General features: G+C 44.0%; 1 protein-coding gene across 3 annotated transcripts in view; it reads right to left on the bottom strand.

Annotated features, from left to right (window-relative positions):
- Window positions 1-14,470, bottom strand: part of focad (focadhesin) — a 343,322-nt gene that overhangs the window by 236,404 nt on the left and 92,448 nt on the right. For all 3 annotated transcript variants that reach the window (XM_070881054.1, XM_070881035.1, XM_070881044.1), the window contains 2 exons: window positions 12,704-12,805; window positions 11,982-12,186 (listed from right to left, as the gene is read on the bottom strand). In XM_070881054.1, the coding sequence (XP_070737155.1) occupies window positions 11,982-12,186; window positions 12,704-12,805 (307 nt within the window). The remainder of the gene's footprint in view (window positions 1-11,981; window positions 12,187-12,703; window positions 12,806-14,470) is intronic.

The following is a 14,470-nucleotide window of genomic DNA, read 5'->3' as shown; positions in this document are numbered from 1 at the left end:
TGGGCTGGCGCGGATACAATGGGCCGAAATGGCCTCCTTCCATGCTGTAAATTTCTTTGATTCTATGATACACGAACTTCTAAAAGGCAGTTGATAAAGTGCCACATAATAGGCTTGCCAACAAAGTTGAAGCCCATGGAATAAAAGGGACACTGGAAACAGAGTAATGGTGAACGGTTGTTTTTCACACTGGAGCAAAGTATACAGTGGTGTTCTCAAGGGATAGGTATCATGATATATATATTAATGACTTAGACTTGGGTATACAGGGCACAATTTCAAAATTTGCAGATGACAAAACTTGGAAGTATAGTAAACAGTGAGGAGGATAGTGATAGATTGCAACAGGACATAAGACAGTGTGATGGAATGGGCAGACACGTGACAGATTAAAGTTAATAAAAAAAGTGCAAAGTGATACACTTTGGTAGGAAGAACAAGGAGAGGCAATATAAACTACAGTTAAAAATTCTTAAGGGGGTGTATGAACAGAGAGACCTGGGAGGGGAAGGGTGGGGGAAATGGAATAGACATAATCGAGGACAATGCCAGCCATGCTCTCACCCCTTCACCTCCCTCCCAGAACCACGATAGGTTCCCCTTGTCCTCACCTTTCACCTCACAAGCCTCCATATTCAACAGATCATCCTCCGCCATTTCCACCACCTCCAGCGTGATTTCACCACCAAACACATCTTCTCTTCCCCTTTCAGCATTCTGAAGGGACTGCTCCCTCTGCGATACCCTGGTGCACTCCTCAGCCACCTCCAACACCCCCTTCCCTTCCCAAGGAGGGCGAGTATTACTACAGCCCTGTAGATCATGAACTTGGTGGCAGTTTTGAGGGTCTGGTCTTCAAACACTCTTTTCCTCAGGCGGCCGAAGGCTGCACTGGCGCACAGGAGGCGGTGTTGGATCTTGTCGAAAATGCCTGATCTTGTTGATAGGCGGCTCCCGAGATATGGGAAGTGGTCCACGATGTCCAGGGCCGCGCCATAGATCTTGATGACTGGAGGGGGGGGGGGAGGGGGGGGTGGCAGTGCTGTGCGGCAAGGCTGGAGGAGGACCTTTGTGTTACTGATATTTAGCGTAAGGCCCATGCTTTCATATGCCTCAGTAAATTCGTCGACCAAGTCCTGGAGTTCAGCCTCTATGTGCGCAGATGCAGGCGTCATCCACGTACTGTAGCTCGATGACTGAGGTTGACGTGGTCTTGGATCTGGCCTGGAGACGGCAAAGGTTGAACAGGTTCCAGGTATAAGGGCTGGCGCTGTTCACTGCATTTTTCCTGCAGCTGTCACGCTGAAAAAATCATGTCCGTTGTGCCCCGTAGGAGACGAAATCCGCACTGCGACTCCGGGAGGAGCTCCTCGGCCACAAGGAGAAGACGGTTGAGGAGGACTCTAGCAACACTTTCCCAGTGACTGATAGCAGGGAGATTCCTCTGTAGTTGCTGCAGTTGGACGTCCCCTTTTTTAAAGATGGTCACAATCACTGCATCTCTGAGAATCTCCCGGCATGCTCTCCTCCCTCCAGATGAGAGAGATGAGGTCATGTATTCGCGCCAAAAGTGCCGCTCTGCCATACTTCAGTGCCTCAGCAGGGATTCCATCCGCACCCGTAGCCTTGTTTTTAAGCTGTCTCATGGCTTTTTCTACTTCGTGCAGTGTTGGGATCTTACGGAGGTGGTGGCGGGTAGCATGCTGCGGGATGGAGTCGAGAACACTCGAGTCAAAGGCAGAGTCTCGAGTGAGGAGATCTTCGAAGTGCTCCTTCCAGCGGGCCCTGACTGCCTCAGAGTCCTTGATGAGTGTTTCTCCGTTCTTGGCCAGCAGTGGAGTGGGGCCTTGGGTGTTTGGACCGTAGGTGGCCTTGACTGCGATGAAGAATCCTCGCACATCATGGCTGTCGGCCAGCTGCTGTATCACCTGTGCTTTCTCCATCCACCATCTGTTCTTAGGTCCTGGGTTTTTTGTTGGACCTCAGCCTTGAGCCGTCTGTGATGCCGTTTTGCTGCTCCAGAGTTGGGTTGTTGTTTAAGGCTCAGGAATAGGGGGAGTCGAAGAGTCATGAGGCGCTCGGTAGCCCCGCAGGGGGAATCTTTGAAGCGGTCGACCAGCTCGTTTTTGATGGCGAAGCCGACTCCGTGGAGGTGGCATTCTGACTCTGGTTTCCCTTTCCAGAAGATGTAACCTCCATCTTGTTCTTTGAGCTAGTCTTCCCCTGCCCGCCGGGTCTCGCTTAGGGCTGCGATGTCGATATCAAAGCGTCTAAGTTCCCGGGCAACTATAGCGGTGCGGTGTTCCGGGATGTCGCTGTTGGAGTTGTCCATGAGGGTCCTGACGTTCCAGGTCCCGAACTTCATGTTAGAGGAGTGGAAGATGCCTGTGCGCGAGTTCTTTTAACGTGGGGTGGTCGTTGCACACCGGCTACCACACAGGCTTAGCTGAGCAAGGTCTTGGTCCAGTAGCAAAAGGGTCCAAGACGACTGGAGACCAGGCACTGCTGTATGAGCCTAGTGGCCTACGGCAAGATGTTGGCCGCAGGCTCAGCGCTGGGTAGCACCCTTGGTGGTAGGTGGTCCGAGGCTTGGTTGGGGGCAGGCATTGGGAGGGTCAATGGCCCACCGGGGTTCAGGGTGGGAGGGCAGGGGGTCACAGCCATTGTACTCACCACGTGCTGGTGGAGAGGCGGCCAGATCACCAGTGGGGGAAGAAAGCTCCAGTTGTCGCTGAAGGAGGGGGTGGGGAGCCAGCCGCCGTTGTAGGGGAGGAGGACCCGGTTGTCGTTGAGGAGGAGGTCGCCTGTCGCCGCAGGAGGTCCAGCCATTGTCGAGGAGGCTCAGACTCCGTCGTGGAGGAGAGGCCCATCTTCCGCCGCTGGAGGTGTTCCGATCGCCGCTGGAGGGGGTGGGGGGTGGGGCTGGAGGCCCGATAGCCAGGTCCAGGTCGTCACCGTAAGAGGCCCAGATCTCAGAGGGAGCAGCGTGCGGTGGCCCGGCCCGGAAATCAGCACGGTCCCGGCCTGCAAGGCCATCAACAGGCTGGGGCGATCAGAGGGTGCAGCATGCAACAGTATATCACTGCAGGAGGGCGACAGCTGCGAAGCCAGGTTACTGATTGCAGTGCGGGCAGGCACAGCAGGAGGGGCGAAGAAGCGGCAAGAGTTTGTAGAAGGAAGTGACCGGGGCCCAGGAGAGGCGTGAGTCTGGGGCCCAGAAGAGACGAGGGCTCAGGGGCAGCACGGGCCAGCCCACACTGCTTTAATGTGTACGTGCTCGGTCCGTGCAGCAGAGCTGGTCTCCAGTCGTCTTGGGTAATCCTTGCCACTGGACCAAGACCTAGCTCGGTCAAGCCCGTGTGGTGGCTGGTGTGCAACAGCCACCACACGTTAAAAACATCCAAGCACAGACATCTTCCATGCTCCAAGATGTAGTTCGGGATCTGGAAAATAGGTCCTTCATTTGAAACACCTGTGAACTCATTACTTTTTGGCGGGGAAGCAAGTCATCCTCGCTTCGAGGGACTGCCTATGATGATGATGATGATGATGACTTCATTAAAAGGGCACTTAGCTGGTAATTACTAGACTTAACTTTCAATAATGAGTTTAATGGGCAATTAATATGCGAATCCAACAAGTTCTTAAAATAACTGGGAGGCTAAGGGCGAGATACTGTTCGTGTGAAGCATAAATCGAGCAGCAAGTTCAGGAGATTCGCAAATTAAGGCGTATTTCTTATTCCCCTGAATTTGCTGGCTGATTTGCGCATTAATAATGGTGTGCATCGTTCACACACCTTTAGTTTTTCAGTAAGTTCCGCTCCGATAACAATCAGAGATGACATGGTAGTCTACCAAATGCTGCACCGATAACTTCTGAATCTCATTGCCCCTACCCCCGCCACCCACCCACCCCCCAGCAATGAAGTGAAACTTTATTAATTTATGAACAACGCTCCCTGGTTCTTGTAAATGCAACATTTCAAGTCCCTCATTTTGCACCTAGGAAGTTGCTTCCATTTTAGCCGACTTTTACTGCTGCTTTTAAAAGCAAAACTAAAGGCAGAAATTCCAATTTTGTCACACTTACTATATACACACACACACACACACACACACACACACACACACACACACACACACACAAATACTTGGTTAATGTTTCCTCGGGAGGAGTAGAGAGGTGCTGAGGCCAATTCTAATTCCCCTACGTTAACTCAGCAGAGCCCAGGAATCGAACCTGAAACTTTGCTGGTCTGCATCACTCAATACCATATCAACTAAGGCATCAGCGACCTGAAACGTTAACTCTGTTTCTCTCCACAGATGCTGCCTGACCTGCTGAGATTTCCAGCATTTTCTGTTTTTATATAAGCTATCATAGGAGCAGCTATGTGTCATTTTTTGGCGGTATTTACATGTATATATGTATGAACATATGAAAACAAAGACAGGAAAAGACCATTTGATGCATCAAACCCAGCACAACCCGTCATGTATCACTGACTCACCACTGATCACACAATCTCCTGAGAGATGAAAAAAAGTGTGGCCGGGGGGGGGCGGGGAGAACTGAAACCTAATTTAGGAAAAACTGGGAACTTCCCCTCTGACTCTAAGGCAATCAAGCAAAATTCTAGGAATCTACGTTAACTCATAAACCCTTCTACTTCCAGATGACCTGCAATTTACCCCTTTGAACTAGAAGAACTGTAATTGTGAGTTGCTTTTTAAAGCTATGGGTCAGATGCAAGTTTCTGTATATTCGTGTTAACTTGGACAACTCCGGTGATACTGAACTGAAGTACATTCATGGGTGGGGTATAATTTACATTTTGTGGCTTAAAAACAGAAATGACTCAATGGTAAATGTACATTATTTTTTTATGAGATTGTGGTAAATAATTATGAAAGACCACACCCCAGGTTCGTTAAGGGTGGCAGACCACAACTTTAAATGTACCCAGTGCTCTTTTAAATAGAGAAATACTCGGTATCCTTTTGTACATAACCAACATCTTTATTTTCTGCCCGAGATTATGAGAAAATATACATTGAGACAACTGTTAACCGATTAAAAAATTCACAATATAGCTCCCTTGATGGCTTGGTTCTTCATTTATTGTATGGTGTGGTACTGAGTCACAGAAGAGAAAAGTCCCAGATTTGAACCCTGGATTGTTTTGGATTAGCTAATCTCTGGGGCAGTGGTCGGGGCACTATACAATTCGACTTAAGAGTACCTGAATTAAGTAGAGAAGCCAAAAAAGATTCCTTCTCCTGATGTCTGCTGAATGATGAATGAAAAGTACTCGGTGGACGAAAGAGGGACAAGTCCCCAGAACTGAATGCCTGCATCCTAGAGTCTTAAAAGAAGTGGCTGCAGAGATAGTGGAAACATTGGTTGTAATCTACCACAATTCCCTGGATTCTGGAGAGGTCCCAGCAGATTGGAACACCGCAAATGTAAGGCCCCTATTCAAGAAAGGAGGGAGACAGAAAGCAGGAAACTATAGACCAGTTACCCTACCATCTGTCTTGAGAAAATGCTGGAATCCATTATTAAGGAAGTAGTAGCAGGACATTTAGAAAATCATAATACATTCAAGCAGAGTCAACATGGTTTTATGAAAGAGAAGTTGTGTTTGACAAATTTGCTAGAGTTCTTTGAGGATGCAACAAGCAGAGTGGATAAAGGGAACCAGTAGATGTGGCGTATTTGGCTTTCCAGAAGGCATTCGATAAGGTGCCACATAAAAGGTTACTGCGCAAGATAAGAGTTCATGGGGTTGGGGGTAATTTATTAGCATGGATAGAGGACTGGCTAACTAACAGAAAACACAGAGTCGGGATAAACGGGTCACTTTCAGGTTGGCAAATTGTAACCAGTGGGGTGACACAGGGATCAGTGCTGGGGCCTCAACTATTTACAATCTATATTAATGACTTGGATGAAGGAAGCCAGTGTACTGTAGCCAAATTTGCTGATGATACAAAGATAGATGGGAAAGTAAGTTGTGAGGAGGATATAAAGAGCCTGCAAAGGGTTATAGATAGGTTAAGTAAGTGGACAAAAATTTTGCAGTATAATGTGGGAAAATGTGAGGTAGGAAGAATAAGAATAAGAAAGCAAATTATTTAAATGGAGAGAGACTACAAAATGCTGCAGTACAAAGGGATCTGGGGGTCCTCTTACATGAAACACAAAAAGTTAGTATGCAGGTACAGCAAGCAATTAGGAAGGCAAATGGAATGTTGACCTTTATTGCAAGGGGGATGGAGTACAAAAGTGGGAAAGTCTTGCTTCTAGTCTTGTACAGGGTATTGGTGAGAACTGCATATAGTTTTGGTCTCTTTATTTAAGGTGGGATCATCATCATAGGCGGTCCCTCGAACGAGGGTGACTTGCTGCCACAAGAGTTCACAGATGTTTCAATGAAGGACCCGATATTCCAGTCCTGAACTCCAATTGAAGAGGTGGAAGATGCCTGTGCGCGGATTTTTTTAACATGTGGTGACCGTTGCACATCAGCCACCACACGGACTTGACAGAGCTAGGCCTTCATCCAGTGGCAAGGGTTAACCAGGACGACTGGAGACCTGTAATGCTGCATGGACCAAGTGCACACACATATGCAGTGTGGCCTGGCCAGTGCTGCCCCGGGCCCTCGTACCCTCATTTGCCGCACCTCCTCCACGATCTCTCGTCGCTCCTCTGCCACAAACATTCGCCGCACCTCTGCCACGATCCTGTGGGATATACTTGCATTGGAGGCAGTTCAGAGAAGGTTGACAAGGTTGATTGCTGGGATGAACGGGTTGACTTGTGAGGAATGGTTGGGCCTATGCACATTGGAGTTAAGAATGAAAGGTGATCTTATTGAAACATAAAAGATTCTGAGGGGGCCTAACAGGGTAGATGCAGACCGGATGTTTCCCCTAGTGGGGGAATCTAGAACTAGGGGGCATAGGTTCAGAATAAGGGGTCGTCCATTTAAAATGGAGATGAGGAGGAATTTTTCTCTCATAGGGTCATGAATCTTTGGAATTCTCTACCCCAGAGAGCTGTGGAGGCAGGGTCATTGAATATATTTAAGGTGGAGATAGACAGATTTTTGAACTACAGGGGAGTCAAGGGTTATAGGGAGCGGGCAGGAAAGTGGAGTTGAGGCAAAGATCAGACCAGATATGATCTTATTGAATGGCAGAGCAGGCTTGGAAGGCCAAATGGCCTACTCCTGCTCCGATTTCTTATGTTCTTATGGAAGACGGAAATGGGCTTGGTTATGACGGGCCCACGGTGGAATAGTCTGTTGACAGTAGATTCAGACAAGTAGCATGGCCACTTTAGTGAGGCAGTTCAGAGCTGCCAGGTTCATAGTGGGAGAGAAAATTGGGAGGGGCACAGAAAATCTAACTCAACAGTTTACACTGAATGTGACAACTGGACATGACAATGATTTAATCTTGTGTTTAATTTAGCCAGTGCAATATATAACTAAAATAAATAGACTGGTTATCATGAAAACCATTATGGCAATTCTTGATAGCATCAATTGATTAATAACCAGTAAACAATTCTTCATGATCTAGTGACCTGATTAAAATGAGCCAGATGCATCAGTGATAGCTTGTCACTTCTGAACATGTCACGTCATTGAATCCCTAATCCTTGCTGAGCATTTCTCGTCTTTCTTATAGCTACATATATGGGCAGATTTTCCTTTTTTTCCACCTGGGGCTATTGGGCCTAAGCGGCAAATACAGGAAAATCAGGTGAAGAGGCACGCATGCCCTAAAAGAACTCAACCAATTATCCATTCACCATTTTAAATAGAAGAATTTGCTGAGCTCCCATACCAACATGCACTCCTCCTCACCTGATGTTCCTCTATAGGCAATCCAATAGCTACAGGAACAGGAATATTTGCATATACTGGTTTAATCTAAATTTACTACAAATGGTAATGAGTCATCATTCTCGATGATTTGCCCATATGCTTGAATTAGGTCTGTTACAGTTCATTCTCCAAAAGTCAGAGCAATTTAAAACAATGAAACAACTATAAAATGGGAAATACAACATTTACAGAAACAACCCCCTCCCCTACCAAAAATATGTCATTACCACACTTATGTTTGAGGTTATACTCCAATGAGGTAAAAAGTCTAGGCTAGTTGTAAGAAAGAAGAGAAATGAACAGCAAGGTTAGGAATGCAGTAACATGACATGTTCAGAAATCACAATCCACCACTGACTTGTTCTGGCCCATTTTTACCAGGTCATGAAGAATTATTTCCTGGCTAATAGCCTAGTGCTATCAAAAGTTGCCAGAAGGGTTTTCTTAAAAACTAGCCCATTAGCTTTACAGTTAACTCCACAGTAATCAAAAGAATTGCAAATTTTGTGGGTGATGCAGATCAATCCAATCTAGTCCCACTTTTTAAATCTAATTTAGGAGTCTATATATGGTGTAGTAGGTACGAGGAAATTTGAAAAGGTTGACAACGACCAGACAGGGATTGAAAACGTCAATAAAATTGAAGCGCTACTTTACTGACATGCCAGGTGCTTGGATACAATAAGTGAACAAATCAGGAACAACTTACTTTATATAGCACCTTTAATGTAGTAAAACTTCCCAATGCGCTTCACAGGAGCATCATCAAACAAAATTTAATACAGAGCCATATGAGGAGATATTAGGGCAGATCAAAGACGTATGTTTTAAGGAGCAACTTAAAGAAGGAAAGAGGTAGAAAGGAAGGAGATTTAGGGAGGGAATTCCAGAGCTTAGGACCATGGCAACTTTAAGCACCATGTCATGTAATGCACTCCAAGATGAAGTGAAGCACATGTAAGGGAGTAAAGTATATAGACAGATGGTCACCAGAGTGGGTACTGAAGGTAGTGAATTGATCTGACACGTAAAATGGTTCAGATTAAAAGGGCTCATCAGTATTAGGAGGTTGTGAGGAGTCAGGAGTTCCTCCACCTCAAGGTAGGGATTGTAAGATATTGTCTATTGACAGATTGCATGTAAAACTCACTTATATATGATAATGGCCGTATAACATAAAATGAAAACTTTACATATTCAAGACTCAAATAAGGGAATGGCATGGAATCAGGTTAAAGGGAATAGCTTTGCTTGTGTGTTTATCTTTAAAAACTGCAGACCAAGCTGGAAATGCCAGAGCAAGGTTAAGACTGTGGAACAACACATTCCAAAAGGAGGAGATCGGCCCCACATGCTACGGGAGATGGAGAGGCTGTGAAACCACTCAGCAGCCAGTCTGATAAGGATTAACGAATCAATATAGCTTCGTAAATCAGCTGTAAACATAGAACATAGAACATAGAAAATAGGTACAGGAGTAGGCCATTCAGCCCTTCGAGCCTGCACCGCCATTCAATGAGTTCATGGCTGAACATGCAACTTCAGTACCCCATTCCTGCTTTCTCGCTAAACCCCTTGATCCCCCTAGTAGTAAGGACTACATCTAACTCCTTTTTGAATATATTTAGCGACTTGGCCTCAACAACTTTCTGTGGTAGAGAATTCCACAGGTTCACCACTCTCTGGGTGAAGAAGTTTCTCCTCATCTCGGTCCTAAATGGCTTACCCTTAACCGGTAGTCATAGAAGATTTTGCAGGATGGTCGCACACCTCGGAAACTGTACAATTGTGTGCAAAACCATCAATCACAGAAGATTCATTTGGAATGCTTCCCCTGCATATGCTTGAATAAAGTTCGGAATATTGAACCAAGGTTTTGTCAGTGATTCCGTGGTCGCTATATGGGGCAGGTGTCGAATCCTTATTTCAGGGAATCCATCTTGAAGAAGAGAAGTCTTCTTTTTACCCCAACACACAGATCGATTAAAGCCAGTTGTGCTTTTGGAAGGCTCCATGTGATGTTATGGGATAAAAGGGGCCTGGCAACAAAACATAAGGTCTACAAAGCAATAGTTATAATATCCTTATTTTATGTGTGCAATAGCTGGTTCACTTACAGTCTCCACAGCAGAAAACGCAAACATTTCCACTGAGGTTGCTTCAGAAAGATCATGGAAATTCAATGGTAGCACAAGATTCTATACAAAGGTCCTCGGGAATAGAGGCAATGATAGTAAAGGCACAGCTACGGTGAACTGCTCTCTGTCAGAATGTCTGATACTAGACTGCCCACAAAGGTATTCTATACTGCGCAGACGCTTGGTAAATGCTCATGTAGTGGTCAATTCAAAAAATACAAGGATTGCCTAAAGAACAACCAAAAAGAGTGTGGCATCTCAACTGACACATGGGAGCATGATGCTTGTGACAAGAAGTGAAAAAAAATGATTCACGATGGCAAAGCTTGAAGCAAGTCGCACCCAGCTAACCACGGAAAAGAGAGCCGAAAGAAAATCATGGAAAATCATCTCTTTGGTCAATCCCATGTACAGTGTGTGGGAAAACATTCATCGCAAAATTCAGATTTTACAGTCATATGACAGCCCATAGCCTGGATTAAATTGGAGCTGAATTATTGGCTGTCATTATCTACAATGATGAACAAGCCATCATCATTAATCCCTCCCAAAATTGGGTACTCGTTAGTTAATGGCAAGATACAGCAGAAGAGCTCAATATATTTGCCACAATCATATCATTTTGCTGTGAGGTGGTTGCTTGATTTACTTTGATTTCCTGGAACAATGCAGATTCCTTCAGGACTATTGTGACCATCAGACCCAGGATTCACACACAGAACTCTATCTAAATCTTGCTGCCTGCTTAAAGCAATGGAGCATTCAAAATGTATGTTCCTAAAGCAGTCCAGTGACAAAGCCAAGCCCAGAAATGTCAACAGCTAGGTGGCTACAGAGGATAAGTCTCATTTTGGCTCCAGTGGGAATTTTTCTCAGGAGTATAAGGAAAGTCAATGCCAGTAGCTGCAGGGCTAAGATAAGCATTTTCCTTCTGGAAGTAATTTTTCACATGTAATATGGCATTAGGTCAATTGAGGTAGGGAGCTTCAATATTCCTATTTACTTTTGACCTCGCTTCCATTACTTTTTCTCCCCCCACTCATGCTAATTTCCTTAATTTGGGATAAATTCAATTGTCCTGCCCATAAATGCCATTCAATAATCAATGTGCCCAAAACAGCACTTTCATTGGGGTTGCAAAGAGCATAGATTTGATTCCATTAAGGGCTAATATGAGTGGTTATTATCCTGTGTACCATACAAAGGCTAAGCAAGCAGATGTCTTAACCTGCTACACAAGAGATGACATTACAATGAAATAATGAAGTTCACAAATTTAACTACTGGGCCAGTTATATAACTTTGTGCAGCTGGAATAAAATCAACGTGAGGGAAAAACAGATTTCAGCAAGTATAATATAGCTATGAACTAGAAATATGTAACACTCCTGCCATGTTCATAAAAGAATTTATCAGGCACAAGCTCTATTCCAGAGTGAGGCCGACAGTAAACATTCCCAAGGTTAGCATTATTCCAGTAGAATAGGAACAATAATGTGTAAATCATCTAACACTGGCAGCACCTTGGAGCACCAGTGGCAAGGAGCACCCTCTGGAGATGATTACAGACACATTTATGTTTTCACTTTATATCTGTACTACAGGTATTAGATCTCAGAAGTCTGCACTAGTTGACATGAGCAGAATAGAGTCACACATGATACGAGTATAAGCATGGCATTATAATTATACTGAAGTTCCCTAAAACAATATAATGGGAGTAGAAGCGTGAATAATCTGCCTATCTTCATTTTGGAAATACTACTTCCAGAAACAGTGTCTGATTTAAGTAGTATACTTTTAATTTAAAGGAATAGACGTTCTCAACTGCTTTATTTTTACTACTCCTACTGATGCTGTTGAGAGCGCTCACAGGGTCACACCTTATGAATTTTTGTAATCAGTATCATTTAATAACACCCACAAGGTCGAGATCTTACCTGCAGGTGTGGAACAAGGTCAAAGAAGAGCCGGAGAGCCTGCTGGGCAAACAGAGTAGGTGCATCCTGTTCCTCTCCAGATTGGGACTGAAGCACAACCTTAAGAAGGCTAAGACGAAGCTCAGAGTTCTCCCGCTGGCAGTAAGGTTCACAGTACAGATACTTGAAAAATGGTCCCATCATTAGCACAATGGGTGCCTTTAGCCTAAATATTCACAGAAAATTATGCATTTTAAATATCTCTACAATTTAAACAATGCCAGACCATCAGGTCTACAGTAAAATCTGCTTTGTCCTTTTTTATTTGTTTGCAATTTTCTCCTTTATTATAGTCTCCCTGCACTAAATACTAAATGTTCCTTCTGCAAGAAGACAAGCAGCGATCCAGCTCCTATATCTCTGGAAATGACATGCTGTCACCAATTGATAGGAGGAGCACGAGACAAGCCTAAGATGATGTTCTACATTTCCCTGCTGACAGGTACTATTCAGCCTTCAGCAACGGGTCAGCCAAGATCAAGAGCTCAGCAGATGAAGAACCACAGCCACGTACCCACGTACCACTACTCTTCGATATAGTATATTGGTAGACAAAAGTGGTGTGCTGGACAGCCATTAAATATTTTATTTTTAACTTATGTAACTATTCTGTTACTATTACATATTTTAAAGCAAAGTTACTCTTGATAATAAGCTGTTTTGTTTTTGAAATAACATTTTACCTCTCTGGAGGCTGTTGAAAAATAGCAGATATCTGCTGAAGGAGAAATGGCCAGCTGTCAGGTCTGTTCTCCAATACAACTATACAAGGGTGTGGAGGGTTCCTGTAACAAAAAAAAACATTAACAACAGCAGGGATACTTCACAAGTTGGGTCTCTAATAAAATATCTGATTTGAGGCAATTTTATTACATGTGCCTCTATAATGTATTTATATTATGAGTGAGTTCATACGTCTGTATCTGAATAGAATTTTTTAAAGACATTAAGTAACTGAATCAACCATCTCCAGTTGATCAAACAGAAGATGAACTGTCAACAGACATAGCTCAGTATTTTCTTACATATAAAAATCATTATTAACATACAAGAACATAAGAAATAGGAGCAGGAGTAGGCTATTTGCCCTTCGAGCCTGCTCCGCCATTCAATAAGATCATGGCTGATCTGATCATCGACACAGCTCCACTTCCCTGCCCACTCCCCATAACCCTTTACTCCCTTATCACTCAAAAATCTGTCTATCTCCGCTTTAAATATATTCAATGACCCAGCCTCCACAGCTCTCTGGGACAGGGAATTCCATAAATTTACAACCCTCAGAGAAGAAATTTCTCCTCATCTCAGTTTTAAATGGGCGGCCCCTTATTCTAAGACTATGTCTCCTAGTTTTGGTTTCCCCCGAGTGGAAATATCCTCTCTGCATCCACCTTGCCAAGCCCTCTCATTATCTTATATGTTTCGATAAGATCACCTCTCATTCTTCTGAACTCCAATGAGTATAGGCCCAACCTACGCAATCTATCCTCATAAGTCAACCCCCTCATCTCCGCAATTAACCTAGTGAACCTTCCCTGAACAGCCTCCAATGCAAGTATATCCTTTGTTAAATACAGAGACCAAAACTACATAGGACTCCAGGTGTGGCCTCACTAATACTCTGTACAGTTGTAGCAGGTCCTCTCTGCTTTTATACTCTATTCCCCTTGCAATAAAGGCCAAGATACCATTGGCCTTCTTGATCACTTGCTGTACCTGCATTCTGACGTTTTGTGTTTCATGCACAAGGACCCCCAGGTCTCTCTGTACTGCAGCACTTTGCAATTTTTCTCCAGTTAAATTATAATTTGCTTTTCTATTTGTTCTGCCGAAGTGGATAACCTCACATTTACCCACATTATACTCCATCTGCCAAATTTTTGCTCACTCACTTAGCGTGTCTTTGCAGATTTTTTTATGTCCTCACAATTTGATTTCCCACCCATCTTTGTATCATCAGTAAACTTTGCTACATTACACTCGGTCCCTTCATCCAAATCATTAATATATAGATTGTAAATAGTTGACTATTCCATCTGCTTCAATTTATTTGAATACGTGTTCACATTATCTAAAAATTCAGTTAAATGCTGTTTTGTGAAATATAAAAGAGTTAGGTTCTTCAACTCCCATGTTGAACAGCATTGAAGTCAAACATACAACTGAATGAATGTGTGCATAATTCTGCTTTTCCTATTCAAAAGCAGTGAAAGCAGACAGCCATGCTGATATGATCTGTTCACATTGCTCTCAAGAATTTTCTCTTTGCTGCACTGAATGTTACATTGTAATTAGAGTGCTGGGATTTTAATACCAATAATGAGGTGTTGGAAACACTTAAGTAGAAGGAGTAAAAATCTCACCTTGGATTCCTAAAATTATGGCTTGTGAGCATGAGAAATCATGCCTAGTGTGGCTGATTATATTGTTCATTCCTTGATTGATGTTCA

Source organism: Pristiophorus japonicus, chromosome 1 (genome assembly GCF_044704955.1).
Source record: "Pristiophorus japonicus isolate sPriJap1 chromosome 1, sPriJap1.hap1, whole genome shotgun sequence".
Taxonomy (NCBI): Eukaryota; Metazoa; Chordata; class Chondrichthyes; family Pristiophoridae; genus Pristiophorus; species Pristiophorus japonicus.
Note: the sequence above shows the minus strand (reverse complement) of the source record. Positions and strands in the feature narration are given on the sequence as shown.